The 19,267-nt window shown below is 31.0% G+C and overlaps 1 protein-coding gene and 1 pseudogene across 2 annotated transcripts; both read left to right on the forward strand.

Annotated features, from left to right (window-relative positions):
- The first annotated feature begins 4,252 nt into the window (after positions 1 to 4,252).
- On the forward strand, positions 4,253 to 6,595 carry LOC114180686 (uncharacterized; annotated as a pseudogene).
- A 768-nt stretch (positions 6,596 to 7,363) lies between these two features.
- On the forward strand, positions 7,364 to 10,002 carry LOC114181632 (uncharacterized). 2 transcript variants are annotated; one of them, XM_028068138.2, is made up of 2 exons: positions 7,364 to 8,846; positions 9,781 to 10,002. In XM_028068138.2, exons 1-2 carry the CDS (start codon positions 7,385 to 7,387, stop codon positions 9,786 to 9,788), a joined length of 1,470 nt encoding a protein of 489 aa, XP_027923939.1. In that variant the 5' UTR covers positions 7,364 to 7,384; the 3' UTR covers positions 9,789 to 10,002. The 2 variants fall into 2 exon arrangements, with proteins under 2 accessions (XP_027923939.1, XP_027923938.1); XM_028068137.2 differs by lacking the exon at positions 9,781 to 10,002 and having other exon boundaries at positions 7,364 to 9,758.
- Positions 10,003 to 19,267: the final 9,265 nt, after the last annotated feature.

Consider the following 19,267-nt stretch of genomic DNA (forward strand, 5'->3'; position numbering starts at 1 on the left):
ATCGTAGATTTTAAGCATAAAACAATATTGTTTTAATATTGATGTTATTAATATTAATATTAATAATAGAATTACTATTAGTATAATCTAATATTCTTATCATTTTCTAAATATTATATATATATATATAATTATATAATTATTTCACTTAAATATAATTATATAAATAAATTATTTATTTAAAAATAATAATTATTATAAGAATTTTCTTAATTTCAATTTAATTTAAAAGAAAACAGAAAAAAAAAATTGACCCGTGCAATAATACCTTAGCATATACATTTTTTATTTGATATTGGTCTACCAAACAATAAGTGCAATAATACCTTAGGAAACACATTCTTTATTTGGTATTGGTCTACTAAATAATAATAACTAAAGAATAATAACTCAAATTTACCACGGAATAATAACTAATTAAAAGTATTATAAGAAATTAAAATATTTTAACCGTTCAACTTTCACCTATCTATCAATTCTTTGTATGAATCACAGGTAAATCAACAAAATACTGGAAATAACTTCGAAGATTAATATGATCTACGATTTAATTTTAAGAAATCGATATTGGAAAAATATTATTTATTTATAGTTAAATGACTATTATTGTAAAAATATGCACAAAATTTAAGATTTAACTTTCTTATATTATGTAATTTTAAAATTAAATATTATATTTATAATTAAAATATAATTATAACACTTAATATGATAATATAATTAAATTTATATATAATCATATGTACATATCAAACTAATTTTTTATAATTTATACATCAAATTACTTCACTTAAATACTAAAATTATATTATTCTTTACATTCCACCTAAATACTCAAATTGTTTACACTTAAGTGAAGTAATTTGATGTATAAATTTTAAAAAATTAGTTTAACATGTATATATAAATTGTAACTAAACTTAGTTAATAATTTGATCTCAATTTCGAGAAGACAAAATTGGATCTTTTTAAAAAGAAGAAGAATAAATTAAATAAAAAATAATAGGTGGATCAAATAACTTTTTTAAAAAATTGAAAATTAAATTAAACTCTAAAATATAATTAAGGACAAAAATAAACAAAAACTAAAGAATTAAATCAATTATTAAATCTCTTTCCTCTATAATAATTATTTATTATTTTTCTTAACATATAACTAAAAAAAAAAGAAAAAAGATCCGTAAACACGGTATAACACTAGTTTTTATCAAAATTCAATAACTAAAAACGTAATTTACCTTTTATTATAATATAAGAAAAGATACGTTATAAAAGAAAAATTTAGAAAAATTATCTTTTGACTAAATTATTTTTAACAAACTTAACAAATTTTTAAAAATAGAATAAAAGTACATCAAATTTTTATTTTTTAATTAAAATAAAGTAATAAAATAATATTTTTTTATCTAAATAAAAAAGTTTGTCAAAACTTCGTCGAAAAAACTTGTCAACATGTAATAGCTCAAATTTAGAACGTGTTACAAAAGGCAGTGACATCATGAAATGTAATGTCATACAAGTCTTTGTGCAGTGAGACCTGCAATATCAGGCATTTTACTTTATAATAATACTTCTTCTCAACCTCTTTCGACAACCTTCCTTCTGCTCCAGACACACATTTCCCAACATTCTCATATTCTTCTTCTTCCATTCTCCATTCTGTTCTTTTCACCCTCCATCCAAATCAAATAAAGGATAATGATAGAATGTCCCAATTTTTTGACCCCAAAGTTATCTGTATATGTGGCAGTTATTATTTTAATAATTTTAAACGAAACGGCAATTAAAGCCAGCAACAAAGAAAAGTCAGCGTGATGTGCACGCGCTTTGAATTGGATAAATTTTTTAAAAAAACACATTGCGTTATGTGTTTTCTCTCATTTCTTTTTTCTTGGAGCAGAGACGCACAAGCAAGCACAGAGGCATTTGTATCGTAAGACATTCTTTTCCCCAAAAGGCTATCGTTCCATAAAGGTTGGTGTTGTGGGTCGCAATGGAAGCGGATAGCGGAATTGTGGAGAGTGGTTTGGGTTGTTGGAGGCGACGGGTTCCACGGAAAGTGATGGGTACCGTTCGATTCATTACTTAACTCACAAAGAAGGTTTCGACTAATCTTAACTCTTTCATGCAACAAAACAAACCACCAAAATGGTGTTTGTTCAATACATTGTTTTTGCTCCAACTTAACTTCTTGTTCAACAAACCAATATATTGTGTTCTACGAGAATGTCTGAAACTAATATGCAAATAGTCATATTAAAAACCATAGGTTAAACTAATTCTACTCAAATATAAATTAAGTTACAAAGCAACAAAAAATAAAATACATGACTTATATCACTACAATCTCCAACCTCACAACTTTCACTAATGCCACTCATCTGTGATGCTCCGACACGGTGGTTGGACGGCGCTTCCCGCTCCTGAAGCGGACACGGACGCGGAGGCGCGGCGGACACCTGCACGACACGGTGTCGGAGGCTTCTCTCTGGATCAGACAAGGCCAGCTCGGAGACACGCGCCGGCGGACACCTGTAGCTGCTCGGATGCGCGGCGGACACCTCTGATAATGTTTCTGCGTATGCGAGGGAAGATGGTTCTCTGTTCACGCCCTTTTCACGCCCTTTTCTTTTAATGTCACTATAATATTTTATTTGATTGTTCTTTATTACTCAAATATTTTATTTGATTTTTTCTTTGTTACTCAAATATTTTATTTGATTTTTTCTTTGTTATTCAAATATTTTATTTGATTTTTTCTTTATTATTCAAATATTTTATTTGATTGGTATGATATTTTTTTCTCTGTTTTTTAGAGAATAAAGGAAAATCTAACAAATTTAAAATAAAAAATAAAATAAAAAGAATAAAAAATAATCTTTTATACCTTCTATTAAAATAAATTTAAAAAATTTAAAATAAAAAGGGAAATAAAAAATAAAAAATAATCTTTCATACCTTCTATTAAAATAAATCCAAAAAATTTAAAATAAAAAGGGAAATAAAAAATAAAAATTAATCTTTCATCTTCTATTAAAATAAATCCAAAAAATTTAAAATAAAAAGGGAAATAAAAAAATAAAAAATAATTTTCATACATTCTATTAAAATAAACCCAAAAAAATTAAAATAAAAATGGAAATAAAAGGATAAAAAATAATCTTCCATACATTTTATTAAAATAAACCTAAAAAAATTAAAATAAAAATGGAAATAAAAGGATAAAAATAATCTTTTATACCTTCTATTAAAATAAATCCAAAAAAATTTAAATAAAAATGGAAATAAAAAGATAAAAAATAATCTTCCATACCTTCTATTAAAATAAAATAAAATCAAGATGATAAACAAAAATAAATTATTCTAGATTGGGAGCTCTTGAGTTGAGGATAAATTATTCTATAAATTAGAGTAAAATGAGATGTTATAATCACAAGTAACAAAAACAAAAGAAAGAATCGAGATTGGGAGTTCTTGAGTTGAGAGGAAATACAATTAGAAAACTTGTTAGCAATTGCAGAACAAAGGAAAGTTGTTGCTTTGCAGTTGTAGAACGAAAGAAAGTTGTTGCTTTACGGTTGCAGAACCAAAGGAAGAAGAAAGAAAGACTAGAAAAGGTAACTTTATAAACTTTCTTTTTTATAATTTAAATAAATATCCTTCATAGTTTTTTTTATGTAAAAATAATTTATCGTAGTTTTTCTTATACAGCGTATATTTGTATATCTGAACAATTTTCTTGTTAATGTTGTTAGTATTTATTAAATAATGTTTTATTGTATTTTATAATTTATTTATTATATTAAATTTAAAATTATGTAATTTAATTGTATAATTGCTAGAACAATATATCTATTGTTGAAATTTTATAAGATCAAATTAACTAGAATAGAAGAAAAATAACATTTTTTATGTTTTGAAGTTTTTTATTGCTATATTTTTATTATTTAAAACACCTTTATATAATGTTAAGATATAAATTCAAATAAAAAAGATAAGTTTAAAGTAAAATGAAACAAATCTACATGGAGCGAATAATTTTTTTTATATTTAAATTTTTATTTTTTATTTGAATTATATATATATTTTTTAATATTTGTCCCATTTAAATTAAAATATGAGTTTTTTATTGTTATAATTAATATTTGTCGCATTTAAATTATATAATTTCTTTTTAGTTTGTGATATTATTATTTTTTATACCCAAATAAATTAATTTAATAGAAAATTTATTTTATTATAAGAAATTAAGATGAGTATACCTAGTCATGCCATCGAAAAAGAAGATGAAATGAAACCTTTGTGGAGATATGTTACAAAGTTAAGAAAAACTCCTGGTGGTGGAAATAATATGATTAAATGCAGTTTATGTGATTTATCATTCAATGGATCTTACACTCGAGTAAGATCTCATTTGCTAAAAATTACGGGAGCAGGAGTTAGAATTTGTCCAAACGTGACTACATCAAAACTTGCTGAGTTTAGAAGATTAGACAATGAAGCAGTATTGAAAATAGAAAATTCAAAGAAGAAAAAGGTCTCTCTACCATCTGTATCTAATGAAGGAAAGCAGACGAATAGCGGTGTTAATCCAAAACACAAAGGTCCTTTAGAAGCTTCTTTCAATATCCAAGCTAGAGATACTCTTGATTATGAAATTGCAAGGATGTTTTATTCTGCAGGACTATCATTTCATCTAGCAAAAAATCCTCACTTTAGGAGCGCATTTTCTTATGCTGCCAGTACTTCTAATCTCAATGGATATGTACTACCAACATATAATAAATTGAGAGGTCCTTTACTTGCAAAAGAAAGAAGTCACGTAGAAAATCTTCTACAACCCATAAGAGATTCATGGAATGATAAAGGTGTGACAATTGTTTGTGATGGGTGGACTGATCCTTAAAGAAGACCACTTATAAATTTTATGGCTGTCAATGAGAGTGGTCCAATGTTTTTAAAGTCAATAGATGGATCTGGTGAGATAAAGGACAAAGATTTTATTGCTAAACACATGAGAGATGTAATTATGGAGGTTGGATCAAAAAATGTGGTACAAATTATAACTGATAATGCAGTTGTATGTAAGGCAGCAGGTATGCTTATAGAAGCAGAATTTCCTTCAATCTACTGGACTCCTTGTGTAGTGCATACATTGAATCTTGCATTGAAAAATATTTGTGCAGCAAAAAATTGTGAAAGAAATAATGATACTTATAAAGAATGTTTTTGGATCACACAAATTGCTGATGATGCTACATTTATCAAAAACTTTATTGTGGGGCACTTTATGAGATTGTCAATGTTCAATACCTTCAACTCATTCAGGTTGCTTTCTGTTGCTTCTACAAGATTTGCTTCAACCATTATCATGCTCAAAAGGTTTCAACGTTTGAAGAAAGGACTTCAAGAGATGGTTATTAGTGATGATTGGTCTTCTTATAAAGAGGACAATGTGGACAGTGCACAATTTGTGAAAGAAAATTTATTGAATGATAATTGGTGGATGAAGGTTGACTACATACTTGCTTTTACTGCTCCTATTTATGATGTTCTCAGAAAAACAGATACATATATGGCTACTCTTCACTTGGTATATGAAATGTGGGACTCAATGATTGAAAATGTTAGAAAGATCATATACCAACATGAAAGGAAGACAGAAGTTGAACATTCATCCTTTTTTGAGGTGGTAAATTCAATATTGATTGATCGTTGGACTAAAAGTAGCACATCTCTTCATTGCCTTGCTCATTCTTTAAATCCAAGGTAATTATGTAGTTCAATTACTTTATGACTATATTTTATTAAAATTTATAATATTATGTTAATATATCTTTATGTCTTTTTTAAAATTGTAGATATTACAGTCCTGAACGGTTAAATGAAGACCCACAAAGACGTGTCCCACATAAAGATTTTGAACTTACTCAAGAAAGGAAAAAAATGTTTTAAGAGATACTTTGATGACGCTGATGTGAGGAGAGAAGTGAATATAGAGTTCGCAAACTTTTCAGGTAAATTGGGAGATTTTGCAGATGAGGACTCTTTAAGGGATAGAGGCAAAATGGATGCAAAGTCATGGTGGATTATTCATGGATCTCATGCACCAATACTTCAAAATATAGCTCTTAAGCTACTTGGACAACCATGTTCTTCTTCTTGCTGTGAAAGAAATTGGAGCACCTACTCTTTTATACATTCTTTAAAAAGAAATAAGATGACACCTAAAAGGGCGGAAGATTTAGTATTTGTCCACAGTAATCTTCGTTTTCTTTCAAGAAACTCTTCAAAATACAAGGAAAAGGAAACTAGCCTGTGGGATATTGCTGGAGATGATTTTTCAATGGATGATAATGAAATTCTTAATATTGCTAGCCTATCTCTCGATGAACCAGAATTAGAAGTTGTATTTTTTGATGAAGATTAACATATATAAGACTCAAACATTATGATATTTTAAATGTTTTTTTTATTATGAAATAAAATTATTAGATTTTAATATGTATATTGCCGTGTCCGTGTCTTATACTTTTTCAATTTTGCCGTATCTCCGTATCCGTGTCCGTGTCGTGTCCGTATCCGTATCCGGGCATCACAGCCACTCATGTCAACTGACCTGCAATTATAAAACGCATTAACTGTCACTCATATCCAAGAACACAAATCCAGTTTGCTTTTTGTACCCACCCAATCCTAAATGTCGAAACCAACAAACTCAGTTTTGAACATCCAACAACACAACTGCACTTCGCATTTTGTACCCACCTGTCCCTAACTGCCGAAACAGTTCGCATTTGTTGTTACACAAAACAGTTCACATTTTCAATTAACAATCCACAACAACATTTACGATTTACAGAGCATCCATTTGGGGAACAACTCATCAAAATGCCATTTCAATCGTCGAACAAGAAAATACGAAAATGGGGTTTCATTTCCGGAAAAACATCACAAAAATAGTGGTTTCATTTGGGGAAGAACATCACAAAAATAGGGATTTGTAATCGGATAGTAAAACATACCAGAGCACCCTTTGATTTGCAGAAGAAGAACACCAAAATTAGGGCTTCCAATTCTCCACACGAAGCTATGGCAGCAATCCGCACTCTCGCCGCACTCTCGCCTTCAGTTTAAACCGCAAAGTTCAGTTCTGTTTTTCTTACTTTTCTTTTTTCCTCTCTTGCGCGTGTATCACAACCTCACCATTCACTCCACCTTTTCTCACGCGTCACTGCTCCTCTTTCCTTTAAAATTATTAAAATAATAACTGCCACATAGGCGGATAACTTCGGGCTAAAAAAAATGTACATTCTATCATTATCCTAAAATACTCATTCTTACACCCCCAGATATACACAATTCAAAACTCACTACCAAGAACATGGGTAGGTGCCACCCTTCCACATCTTTCCTTAACGTTATTTTCTTCCTCTATTATTTCTCTCCCATGGTGTTCTCCATGCTATCACAAACCCAAACAGAAGCCATGAACAATCTCTCAAAGAATCTCACTGCTAGGATTTCATGGACCGGCTCAGACCCATGTTCATGGAAGGGAGTGAGTTGTGACCCTGCCTACTCCTCTGTACTAGGGATTTCTTCTGCTTTTTCACTCAATTCTTCTGACTTTCTGCCCCTTGTTTGCAAAATTGAAACTTTGGAGTATCTTGATGTCTCCCAAAACCGTCTCAGCTCAATCCCTCATGGTTTCATCACTGAGTGTGGAAAGATAAAGGGTTTGAAGCGGTTGAATTTCAGTGATAATATGTTAGAAGGTGTTTTACCTACTTTTCTTGGCTTTGATGCATTGGAATCCCTGGACATGTCTTTCAATGCAATGAGGGGGACTATTGGTTTACAGATAGATGGGTTGGTTAGCCTCAAAATTTTGAATCTTACTTTCAATGAATTCACTGGGTCTCTTCCTACCAAATTGGGAAAGTCCATGGTTTTGGAGCACCTTTTGCTTTCTAACAATAGCTTTGATGGCAAAATCCCTGATGAATTATTGAGTTATGAAAACTTGACTTGGATTGATCTTAAGAACAATAGACTCTCACAGTCTATTCCTACCAATATTGGGAAGCTTTCTAAATTGGAAACTTTGATCCTTTCCACTAATAACCTCAATGGTGAAATTCCAACTTCACTGGTAAACGCCACCAAACTTTCAAGATTTGCAGCAAATCAGAACAAGTTCACAGGTTCTATACCTTCTGGGATTACAAAATATCTCACGAGTTTAGAACTTAGTTATAATACTCTGTCTGGACCCATTCCAGAAGACTTTTTATCTCCACAGCAGTTGCAGGTTGTAGATTTGACCAACAATATGTTAAATGGGTCTTTACCTATGAAAGTTTCTCCAAATTTGTTCAGGTTGAGGTTTGGGAGCAATCAGCTGAGTGGAAACATTCCTCCAGATGCTTTTGTAGGAGTTCATAATTTGACATACTTGGTGCTGGATAACAATATCTTCACGGGATCGATACCAGGTGAATTGGGTTCTTGCAGGAGTTTGGCATTGTTGAATTTAGCTCAGAATCGGTTGAGTGGTGTATTGCCACAAGAGCTTGGCAATCTTACCAATATCCATGTCTTGCAGCTCCAATTGAACAATTTTAGAGGTGCCATCCCAACTCAAATTGGCCAACTTCGCAAGTTGATAACCCTGAATTTGAGCCGGAATTCTCTGAGTGGACCAATTCCATCTGAGATTACAAATTTAAGTGGTCTTAATTTCCTGTACTTGCAAGGCAACTATCTTAGTGGTTCCATACCAACATCCATTGGGAAGTTGGATCTTCTTTTAGAACTCGAACTTGGGGAAAACCACTTAAGAGGTGAGATTCCAAGCATGCCTTTGAAACTGCAGGTTTCATTGAATCTTAGTAGCAACCTCTTTAATGGTTCTATTCCTTATAGTTTTGGTGGTTTGACTAGCCTAGAAATCTTGGATCTCTCAAATAACGGCTTTTCTGATCGAATTCCTGATGATCTTACTAACATGCCGGCTTTGACACGGTTGATACTTTCTAACAATCCTCTGTCTGGTGAAATCCCGAAATTCAATCACCATGTTTATGTTGAATATTCTGGAACTAATCTAAAAAACAATACTCCACAGGAGAACCCTATTGCCAACAGAGGGTCCAAGCATGGAATACCCGTTGCAGTAGCCATTCTCATTGGAAGTGTAGCAGCTACTTTGCTGGGTGGCTTTATCACTCTGTTGGTTGTGTCACATTTATATATTTGATTAGGACATTTTCTGAGCAGCAACCGGAATGTTTCCCATACTTGATAGAATGATTCATCTTTTCCTTGTCTGAAAGTAGAAATATTAGATTTAGCACTGAATACCGAGTTGATAGGAAAAATCTTGTCAAAAGTTTACTCTAAACACTAGTCCAGCTGGTTAGACTTTACTTTGGTTGTGACTTTATTCACTCCTTAGCAATGGAAATAACTTCATGTATGCAACTTCTTGTTCTTGTCTTTGTTGATTTTTCTTTGCCTTTGCCTTCTTTCTTCTTACTACTTTCCTTATACCATGTTGGCCCCATTTTATTGTTCATTCTAAACTTGTTTTTATTTCTAACTATATAGTACTTTGTTTGAGTATATATTTTTAATTTGGTTTTCACATCAATAAAGGATTAGGTTTATGCACAAGTTGAAAATTAGTTTTATGAATGGGCTACATTTAATGATTTTAGCTTGCAATAATGTATGGAAAAATCTTCTTTTAATTTTTTTCATGGTTTTCATATGCAGAGTGCTGACGTCAACAATAATTATTGTGGAAGACAACATTGAAGAAGTTTTGATTATTTTTCTAGAAGAAATATGGGCAGCAAAATAATTATATTAGTTTAGTTTTATCTTTAGTTAGATTCAAATTAAATTTTCTTGTCTAGTTTAGTTTTGTCTAACCATGTAACTGATTTTTTTAATATGTGGCTGATTTAATTTTTTAATTATATTATTGAAATTGTTAAATGTGATTGTCAACACCCAAATTCGTCCGAGTGAATAAATTTATTTTCAAAAAAATAAAATAAAATAAAAATAAAAATTAAAAAATGTGAAAAAAATTTTATTTCAAAGATTTTTAAACTTTAATTTTAGAAAAAAAAAGTAAAAAAGAGATGAAGAAAAAAGGAAAAAAGAAGGAAGAGCCTAATTTGTTATCACACTCCTCTTCATGAGCCCAACAATGTTCTGATAAATAAATTAGTGATTGATTTTAATAATTAGAAGCAATATCTCTTTCAAATGGTAAGAATCAATATTACTAATTTGGATTGATTTTGTTCTCTGATTGGTTGACGGTTAGCATTAATATTATTGATCTTGATTAATTTTGTGTTTTGATTTGCTGCGATTTGATTCTCATAATGTGCTAAAATAATGACCAACTCCTTTCTTATATTGTTCATTACAATTAAGATTGGGACACTCCCACGTACACACCTCATATTTTATCTCTTAAAAAACATATTGAAGGAGGTAGAAAAAAAAAGAAGAAAACATTCTCTACACTCTCTCTTTCTCTCATTACCACTCACATAGACATCTCTCATTTTTATCTCTATTGGAAAAACAAACATAAAAATATTAGAAAAGGAAGCATAAGAAAAAAGAAAAGAGAAAAGGTGATGAGATATTGAAAATTTGTTAAGGTACGCTACTCTCAAATCTTTCATCTTTTGATTTAGTTTTTTTTTTCAATTTTCAATTTTTTTTAATCATAAAAAATATTTTTTCCCCTTTCTTTATTGTCTGTCCGGCCACTCGCGACGCATGATATCCAATTTAAACTTTTGTTTTTTCTAAAAATATATACAGATGATCTAAAAATAAAATATAACTTTCTTTGTTTACTCTGTTATATCTATTTGGTTGCTCACGTCGCAATGACATCCACAACTACTCTAAAATAACTTTAAAAAAATATTAAAAATTTATAAATGATTAAAAAAATAAAAAATAAAAGATTAGAAAGAAAAGAATTTATTTAAAGTATCTATCCAGCCGCTCGCGTCACATGACACCAATTTTAAAATAATACTAAAATTTAAATAAAAAGATTTTTAAAATTATAAAACAAATTAAATCATTTTCAAATAATTTTTCAAATAGATTTTTCAGAAAAAACTACGTAACCCTGATTCTCCATTCACATGGAGATATGTAGAAGTGAGGATTAATCCTCGTCGGGCCCAAAAAATTAAAAAAAATAGTTTTGTTGTTTTTTGTACATTCTTTTATTAATATTTTTGGGGAAAATTAAATATTTTGAAAAAACCACATAACTTTTGCACATTTAATTAAAGATACCGTCTTAGGACGAACGTTGTGGGGGTGCTAATACCTTCCCCACGCATAACCGACTCCCGTACTCAAAATCTGGTTTTTCGCAGACCTTGCTCTTTTTTATGGTTTTCCATAGTCTCCTATAATAAGTATGGTGGCGACTTCAAACTTTATTTTTTCAAATTTTTAATCTTGGTTCGTCGTCCCGTCGCGATTTCGGTTGCGATAGATGGCGATTCCACTAGGGACTCTAGAGAATCAGACCATTTATTTGGATGTGCAAAATTGATGTGGTTTCTCTTCATATTTTTTCTTTTTCATTTTTTTTGAGTATGTGTATTTTTGTCTCTTTTTATATTTAGAATAATTGTATGTGTATATTCTTCTTTATTGTTGTATTTGGAATAATGGTCAGCTGTGGGTTTGGGTATACATAGTATTCTCCCTTCACACAAACACATTTTATTCATTATATGAGTGAGGCCCTATACCCGGGTCTGAGTTGCTTAGAATTAGAGGGGATTGTGTAGCAGTGTCACAGTGAATGTACTTCCCAAGTGGTCATTGTGTGAACCCCAACTAGAGTTTGTTTGCTTCATTGGTACTCTCACTTCTTGTTGTTTACCAACTGTCGTGAGAAATGCCATGAAGTGGGCCATAGGTCTAATGACCTTGATATTTAGGTATTAGGGATCCTTGTGAGCACATATACTTTCCCTTAGAACTTTAAGCATCAAACCCATGTTAAATTAAGGCACTAAAGGGAGACTGTTTGCATTCTTTACCCTCACCTTTCCTTGTATATAATAATAAATTCATCACAATCACACCATTATAAAAAAAAGAGAGAAAAAATGCCTCTTAAGGTATAAGCATGCATTTCATTAGCATATCAATGAATAAGTGCTCTGAGATGCACAAACATGCATTTGCATTCCCATTCTGTGGTCATCCATGGTACCATGTTCATAGTTTCAACATGCATATGCATAATTTAAAAACAAATAAAACAAAAAAATTTGCATTAAAATAAATTCAAATTGTTTCTCATTTTTCTTGTCACCGATTTCTTTGAATATTTCTTATAAAAAATGAGGAAAATAATAAAACATTCTTTGGTCAAATCAGTGGATTGAATAAAGAAATAAAATTTTGTTTGTTATCATGTCTTTTGAAGCATCATATAGTCTTGCATACATGAAATTGTTCAAATTTATCTTCCTTTCCCTCTCTCTTCCATCATAAACTTTGTTTTCTTTTTCATGGAGAATTATCATAAAGGGGACACATATCTTAAAAAGGATTACCATAAATTCTCTAAACACACAGAAAAACAAAAGGAAGAAAAGTTCGCTAGACTAACAACTTTGAAGGACAGTCTACGTAAAAAATAAGACAAAAAAAGTGAAAAAAAAGAACAAAACAAAGGACATCCTGTTACATGAACTCAATTATTTTCCTCTGAATTAATTTTTTTGTTGAGAAAAACAACCATGACTTGAAATGATGTGTGGCCATGTTTCTTTATAAAAAAAAAAAAAAACAAAAGTGATTATCCTTTGCTACCCAATTTGAGCCTTCCAAAAAATTTCTTTCAAATTACCCTAAACAAGGATCACCCTCCCACTGAGGGTTGACATAATGTTTGCATTTGTTTCATCTGACTAGTAGTTCACCAATACAAAAATATAAAAAAAAAATATTGGTCATATCAAGAAAGATATAAAAAAAAGGTGAACAAATAGAAGTCAAACAAATTTTGAATGAAACATTATTCAAATATCCTTTTTGAAACAACCCTCATATCACTTTTTGGACCTTTACTAATATTATTTTCATACCCCTGGCCTTAGCCACGATACAAGCCTAACAAAGTCCACACAGATCAAAGATTGATTGTTGTCTTTCAAAGGTTTTAATTTAGAGAAAAATTTTGATTTGCTAACAGGTTTGTTCTAAAAAAATTATAAAAAAAAAAAGGATTGAAAAGTGGGTTTAGAGATTTTCTTTTAAACACCGGGGCAGTTTATGTTTGGTTGACATGTTTTCAAAGCTCCAAAATCAGCATAGGCAATCAAGCAATCTGGTTAAATTTGGGTTGTCCCCTTTCAATTCATTCTTCATGAAATTCCATTTTTGCTCATACAGTATCCTCCGCTCTAAGCCTAAACCTTGACCAACCTTACATAGTCCATCTTTATCAATCCCAAACCCAAACTGGGGCAGTCACTTTGTTTGTAATTCATATATTCCCATCATTGATTTTGAACTGGGGCATTTATTTACATTGAAGATTGTGATCACATTAGGGGCAACTTGTGAAGACCTTGTCATTTTTCCACCTCCTCAATTGGGAAAAAACCAAACACGCTTTTGCACCATAAGACCATCCTAGGTTCTCATACTAGGGGCAAATTTTTGAAGTCCCCATCATTTTCTTCATACCATCAGTAACTGGGAAAAGCCCAAACACATTTTGTGCCCCAAGACCAATTCAAATTGGGGCAACTCCCTAGTTAATCTTCATCACCTCATCCAAACTTTTTCAAACCCTTGGCAATTTAATGCATGTCATTCAAATAGTGTTTTAAAAGAAATGATTAAAAAAATTATTCCTTAGTAGCTGATTAGATCAAAGAAATGATTTGGAAAAGTAAAAAAAAATCAAAGTAGAAGGATTCTATGAATTAGAAATAACAATGAAATGGGAATCAATTCGAATTTGTTTTCAAAAAATGCAAAAGAAAAATTCATACATCATACCAAGTTATGTATACATGAGTAATTCATCTTTTTTAATAAAGCAAATTTCACTCATGCATCCACGCATCCATGCATGCGTCATCATCTAGGTTTAAAAAGAAAATCATAGCATGTCATACATCATCAATGATTCATAACGTGTGCATATGCATAACTCCTCCAACATTTATTAGATTTATGAAAAAAATGAAAAAAGAGAGCAAATTTCACTCATGCATTCACGCATCCATGCAAGCATATCATATAGTTTCAAAAAAAATCATAACATTTCATGCATCATCAAATCATCCATCATACTCCACAAAATCATTGAAAATCATTTAAAAAAAAGAAAAAGTCAGCAATCATATTTTTTGTTTAAGTCTCAAAAACGTTAGGCGTTCACTTGGTGTTTGTCGACACTTCCAAAGTAAAATTCAGGTTCTTCTTTTATATATATCAAGACCCTCTCCGAGGCAATGGTCATTGATTTCTTATGTCATATCAAGGCCCTCTGTGAGACAATGGTCATCGATATCTTTACATCAAGACTCTCTGCGAGGCAATGGTCATTGATTTCTTATGTCACATTGAGACCCTCTGCGAAGTAGTGGTCATCGATCTCTTTACATCAAGACCCTCTACGAGGCAATGGTCATTGATTTCTTTCCTTTCGATATAGACTCTCTCCTCGGAATTGGTCTAATAGGTTTTTTCAAAAAGTCAGAAAAGAAACTAATAAAACAAAGTGATTTGTTAGATCGTGACCCTCTACATGGTAATGGTCACTGAATCTTTTGGATATAGACTCTCTCATCGGGATTAGTCTAATCTTTTCTCAAAAAATAAAAGAAAAAAGAAAAATTTGGATTGGGGCCCTCTACATGGTAATGGTCGCCGAATCCTTTGGATCTAGAACCTCTCGTCGAGTTTGGTCTAATTTGGTTTTTTCAAAAAAAAAAAAACAAAAAACAAAAAGAATTAGTGTGTCAAACCGAGACCTTTTACTTGGTATGGTCAAGTTTGTTTTCAAATTTGTCTTTTTTTGAAACTCGAACGAAATTAGTGTTTTTATCTTTACTTATATTTTATTACGATAATACGAAAAAGTTAAATTTTCATATTATCCAGTAAAATCTAAGTAAAGAGGGGCAGCTGTCAACACCCAAATTCATTCGGGTGAATAAATTTATTTTCAAAAAAATAAAATAAAAATAAAAAATGTGAAAAAAAAATTTCTTCAAAGATTTTTAAACTTTAATTTTAGAAAAAAAAAAAGAAAAAAGAGAGATGAAAAAAAAAGAAAAAAAAAAGGAAAAAAGAAGGAAGAGCCTAATTGTTATCACACTCCTCTTCATGAGCCCAACAATGTTCTGATAGAGAAATTAGTGATTGATTTTAATAATTAGAAGCAATATCTCTTTCAAATGGTAAGAATCAACATTTCTAATTAGGATTGATTTTATTCTTTGATTTGTTGACGATTAGAATTAATATTATTGATCTTGATTGATTTTGTGCTCTGATTTGCTGCGATTTAATTCTCATAATGTGTTGTAACATGACCAACTCCTTCCTTATATTGTTCATTACAATTAAGACTGGGATTGCATTGATACTGCAAGGTGTGAGTATAAATACGCACTCTGTCATATGAAAAGGAAAAAAAAAATCTCTACACTTCTCTAATTCTTTCCCATCACCACTCTCACATACACACCTCATTTTTTATCTCTCTTAAAAAAAATATTTAAGGAGGTAGAAAAAAAAAGAAGAAAACATTTTTTACACTCTCTCTTTCTCTCATTACCAACCACATAGACACCTCTCATCTTTATCTCTATTGGAAAAACAAACACAAAAATATTAGAAAAGGAAGCATAAGAAAAATGAAAAGAAAAAAGGTGAGTAGATATTGAAAACTTTTTAAGGTACGTCACTCTCAAATCTTTCATCTTTTGATTTAGTTTTTTTTTTTCAATTTTCATTCTTTTTTTAATCATAAAAAATATTTTTCCCCTTTCTTTATTGTCTGTCCGGCCGCTCGCGTCGCATGATATCCAAATTAAACTTTTGCTTTTTCTAAAAATATATACAGATGATCTAAAAATAAAATATAACTTTCTTTATTTACTCTTTTATATCTATTTGGTTGCTCACGTCGCAATGACATCCACAACTACTCTAAAATAACTTTAAAAAAATTTTAGAAATTTATAAATGATGAAAAAAATAAAAAATAAAAGATTAGAAAAAAAAGAATTTATTTGAAGTGTCTATCCGGCCACTCGCATTGCATGACACCGATTTTAAAATAATACTAAAATTGAAATAAAAAGATTTTTAAAATCATAAAACAAATTAAATCATTTTCAAATAATTTTCCAAATAGATTTTTTAAAAAGAACTACGTAACCTTGATTCTCCATTCACATGGAGATACATAGGAGCGAGGATTAATCCTCGTCAGGCCCAAAAAATCAAAAAAATAGTTTTGTTGTTTTTTGTGCATTCTTTTATTAATATTTTTGGGGAAAATTAAATATTTTGAAAAAACCACATAGCTTTTGCACATTTAATTAAAGGTATCGTCTTAGACGAAATTTTTGGGGTGCTAATACCTTCCCCACGCGTAACCGACTTCCAGATCCAAAATCTGGTTTTTCGTAGATCTTGCTCTTTTTTATGGTTTACCATAGTTTCTTATAATAACTATGATGGCGACTCCAAACTTTATTTTTTCAAATTTTTAATTTTGGTTCGTCGTCCCGTCGCGATTTCGGTCGCGACAGTGATTTATATATGTAATTTATTTTTTAATTATGAAAAAATTAATACGACACTTTGAATTATAAAAAAAACTATTTTGTATTAAATTGGTTATTTAATTTTTTTTTTAATGTATGAATTTGGAGATAAATAAATATATTAATATTTGATTTTTTATTCGAAAAAAAAAAGTTTATATACTTTCCACATTTTTCTTTTGTAAAACCAGACATTTCATTATTTGAAATCCATGGTGTGAAACCCCTCTTTCTCTTTTTCTCTTTTTCCTCTCTGTTTGAAAAACCAAAACCAGTTTCTTCCCACTTCTCTTCCTCAGCTCATCGTTTCTTCATCGGCCTCTCTTCCAAAAACAATTCTCTCATCTTTTCCTTTGAATTGCAATTAGATTCTGGAAGAGTAACTTCAACAGAGCCTTTGTTGCTCCCTCTCTCAGCTCCCTTCCTCCTAAGTAAGTCTCCATTCCTGTTTTGGTTCAGTTTTAGCTTGAGTTCGAAATTTGTGTCTCTATTCTAGGATTAATCATAGGTTTTTCCTTTCCCTATTGTCTTGGTGATGAATTCTTTAGGTTGTTAAGGGGTTTCTACCTTTGCTAGCTGAGATTAATTTCACCAATGCTTTAATCAGAAAAGGTAAGGGAAACTAGCTGATTCTTCTAAATTTCGTCTATAAACCCTGTTTGATGAGCTTGATCGAAGAATTGTGTGCTAAATTGATGTTTGAAATGTATATTTGAGTGCATGATTTAGTTTTGCCATGAATTCTAGGTTGATGCATGTGAAAACAGATTGGGAACCTTGTATTTTCGCCCAAGCGAGCAGCTCTCGCCTGAGCGAAAACATCAAGAACTCACCCATGTCATTGCATGAGGTCTCGCCTAGGCGAGCTGGTTTTGGCTAAGCGGGAGACACTCTTTTCTAAGCGAAACAACTTAGTCTGAGCGAGAGTTCACTCAGATTTTTGAGTCGCCCACTGTTTGGAGCCTCGCTTAGGCGAGAATGACCCGCCTAAGAGAGATAGCTTCTCGCCTAGGCGATATCGTCTAGCTTGAGTGAGAACCACTACAGAGTTCTGATCATTCTCTATTTTAAATGTATGAAGCTATATTTAAATAAGATAAACGTTATAAGTGCTCATAATATGCTTGGATTGTTATGGCCGGTATTATATATGGTGAAATTGTATGAAATTGAATTATGAGAAGATGTGATTGAGCTAGAATTTCAAGGGAAATTCCAAAGGGTATGTTAGTGTGTGTAAGAACACGAGGACTCTGGATTGGTTGGTATCCTGAAACTCCAATAATCATTCATGCTCAGATAGAGCATAATGGATTATGTCGTGAGGAGTAGTAGGAGATCCTAGTCTTTGGACTTGATCGATGTGAAGGGGACTTACCCTGGGAGTGGTCGGGTGATAACCCCTTACGCCCAAACTCTGTAGAGTTTGGGGACCGTCACAGGTGCACGCCACCAAGAGATCCAATGTCGCTTACATAATCCGGATATTGAGTCTAGAGTCATGTACTTGTGCTATGTTATGGTGGTTTAAGTAATCCTGATGATTGTGAACATAATTTCCTGGTATTCATAATTTGAACTACATGATTTCTCTTATTTAAGTTAGCTTACCCTTCTTGCCCATGTTGTTCTCTTTGTATGTCCTCTCTTTTGCAATGATCACCTTATAATTAGTGTGAGCAAAGAAAGAATCAGGTGAAGACACTCCCCTCTTTGACAGGAGTTGATCTTTGGCTTGGAGATCCAACAGTAGTTTTTGGTTATGCTCTATTAAGTTTTGGATGTACTAGTTAAACTCCTTTTTAGTATAGACTGTACATGTTGTTAGTGACTTATATAGGAATTTTGGAGGACTGTATCAACATTCAACAATGGCCATTCCTGACTACCTGCTTTGTTTGATCATGATTTAGTATTTTGTTTAGTAGCTTAAAAACTATTAAATGGGATGTTACACATGGAAATATCTGAAGAGCCTACGAGGTTTTCGAAAAAACAAACAGGGAGAAATTATTCAATGAAATGTCATGTCCTTTTCTATGGAAGATATCAGCTACAAAAATTTAAAATTTGTACGAAATGTTTCCTATGAGCATATTATCTACAAATATTTTTCGTGAAAAATACGTGAGAAAAACATTTTTGCCTAATGATTTTGAATGTTTTTCATGAATTATGATCATGAGAAATTTTAATTTTCTTCTTGTAGTTATACTTTTTATATATATTTTTTTTCTAATCAAATTTTTAATTAACATAGGTATTCTTCCTATATTTTTCTTTTTCGGTCAATTAGATGTCTTCTAATTTTTTTATTCGCACCATAATAAATTTGATATTTTACTTGTTGATTTAATCTTCCATTTCAACGTTCATATTTCTTTTTAAAGTAATAT

Source organism: Vigna unguiculata, chromosome 4 (assembly GCF_037176805.1).
Source record: "Vigna unguiculata cultivar grain cowpea cultivar isolate G323 ecotype 2 chromosome 4, ASM3717680v1, whole genome shotgun sequence".
Lineage (NCBI taxonomy): Eukaryota > Viridiplantae > Streptophyta > Magnoliopsida > Fabales > Fabaceae > Vigna > Vigna unguiculata.

Excerpts from the sequence above, each read along its gene's own strand:
- LOC114181632 (XM_028068137.2), top strand. The coding sequence starts at position 7,385 with ATGGGTAGGTGCCACCCTTCCACATCTTTCCTTAACGTTATTTTCTTC.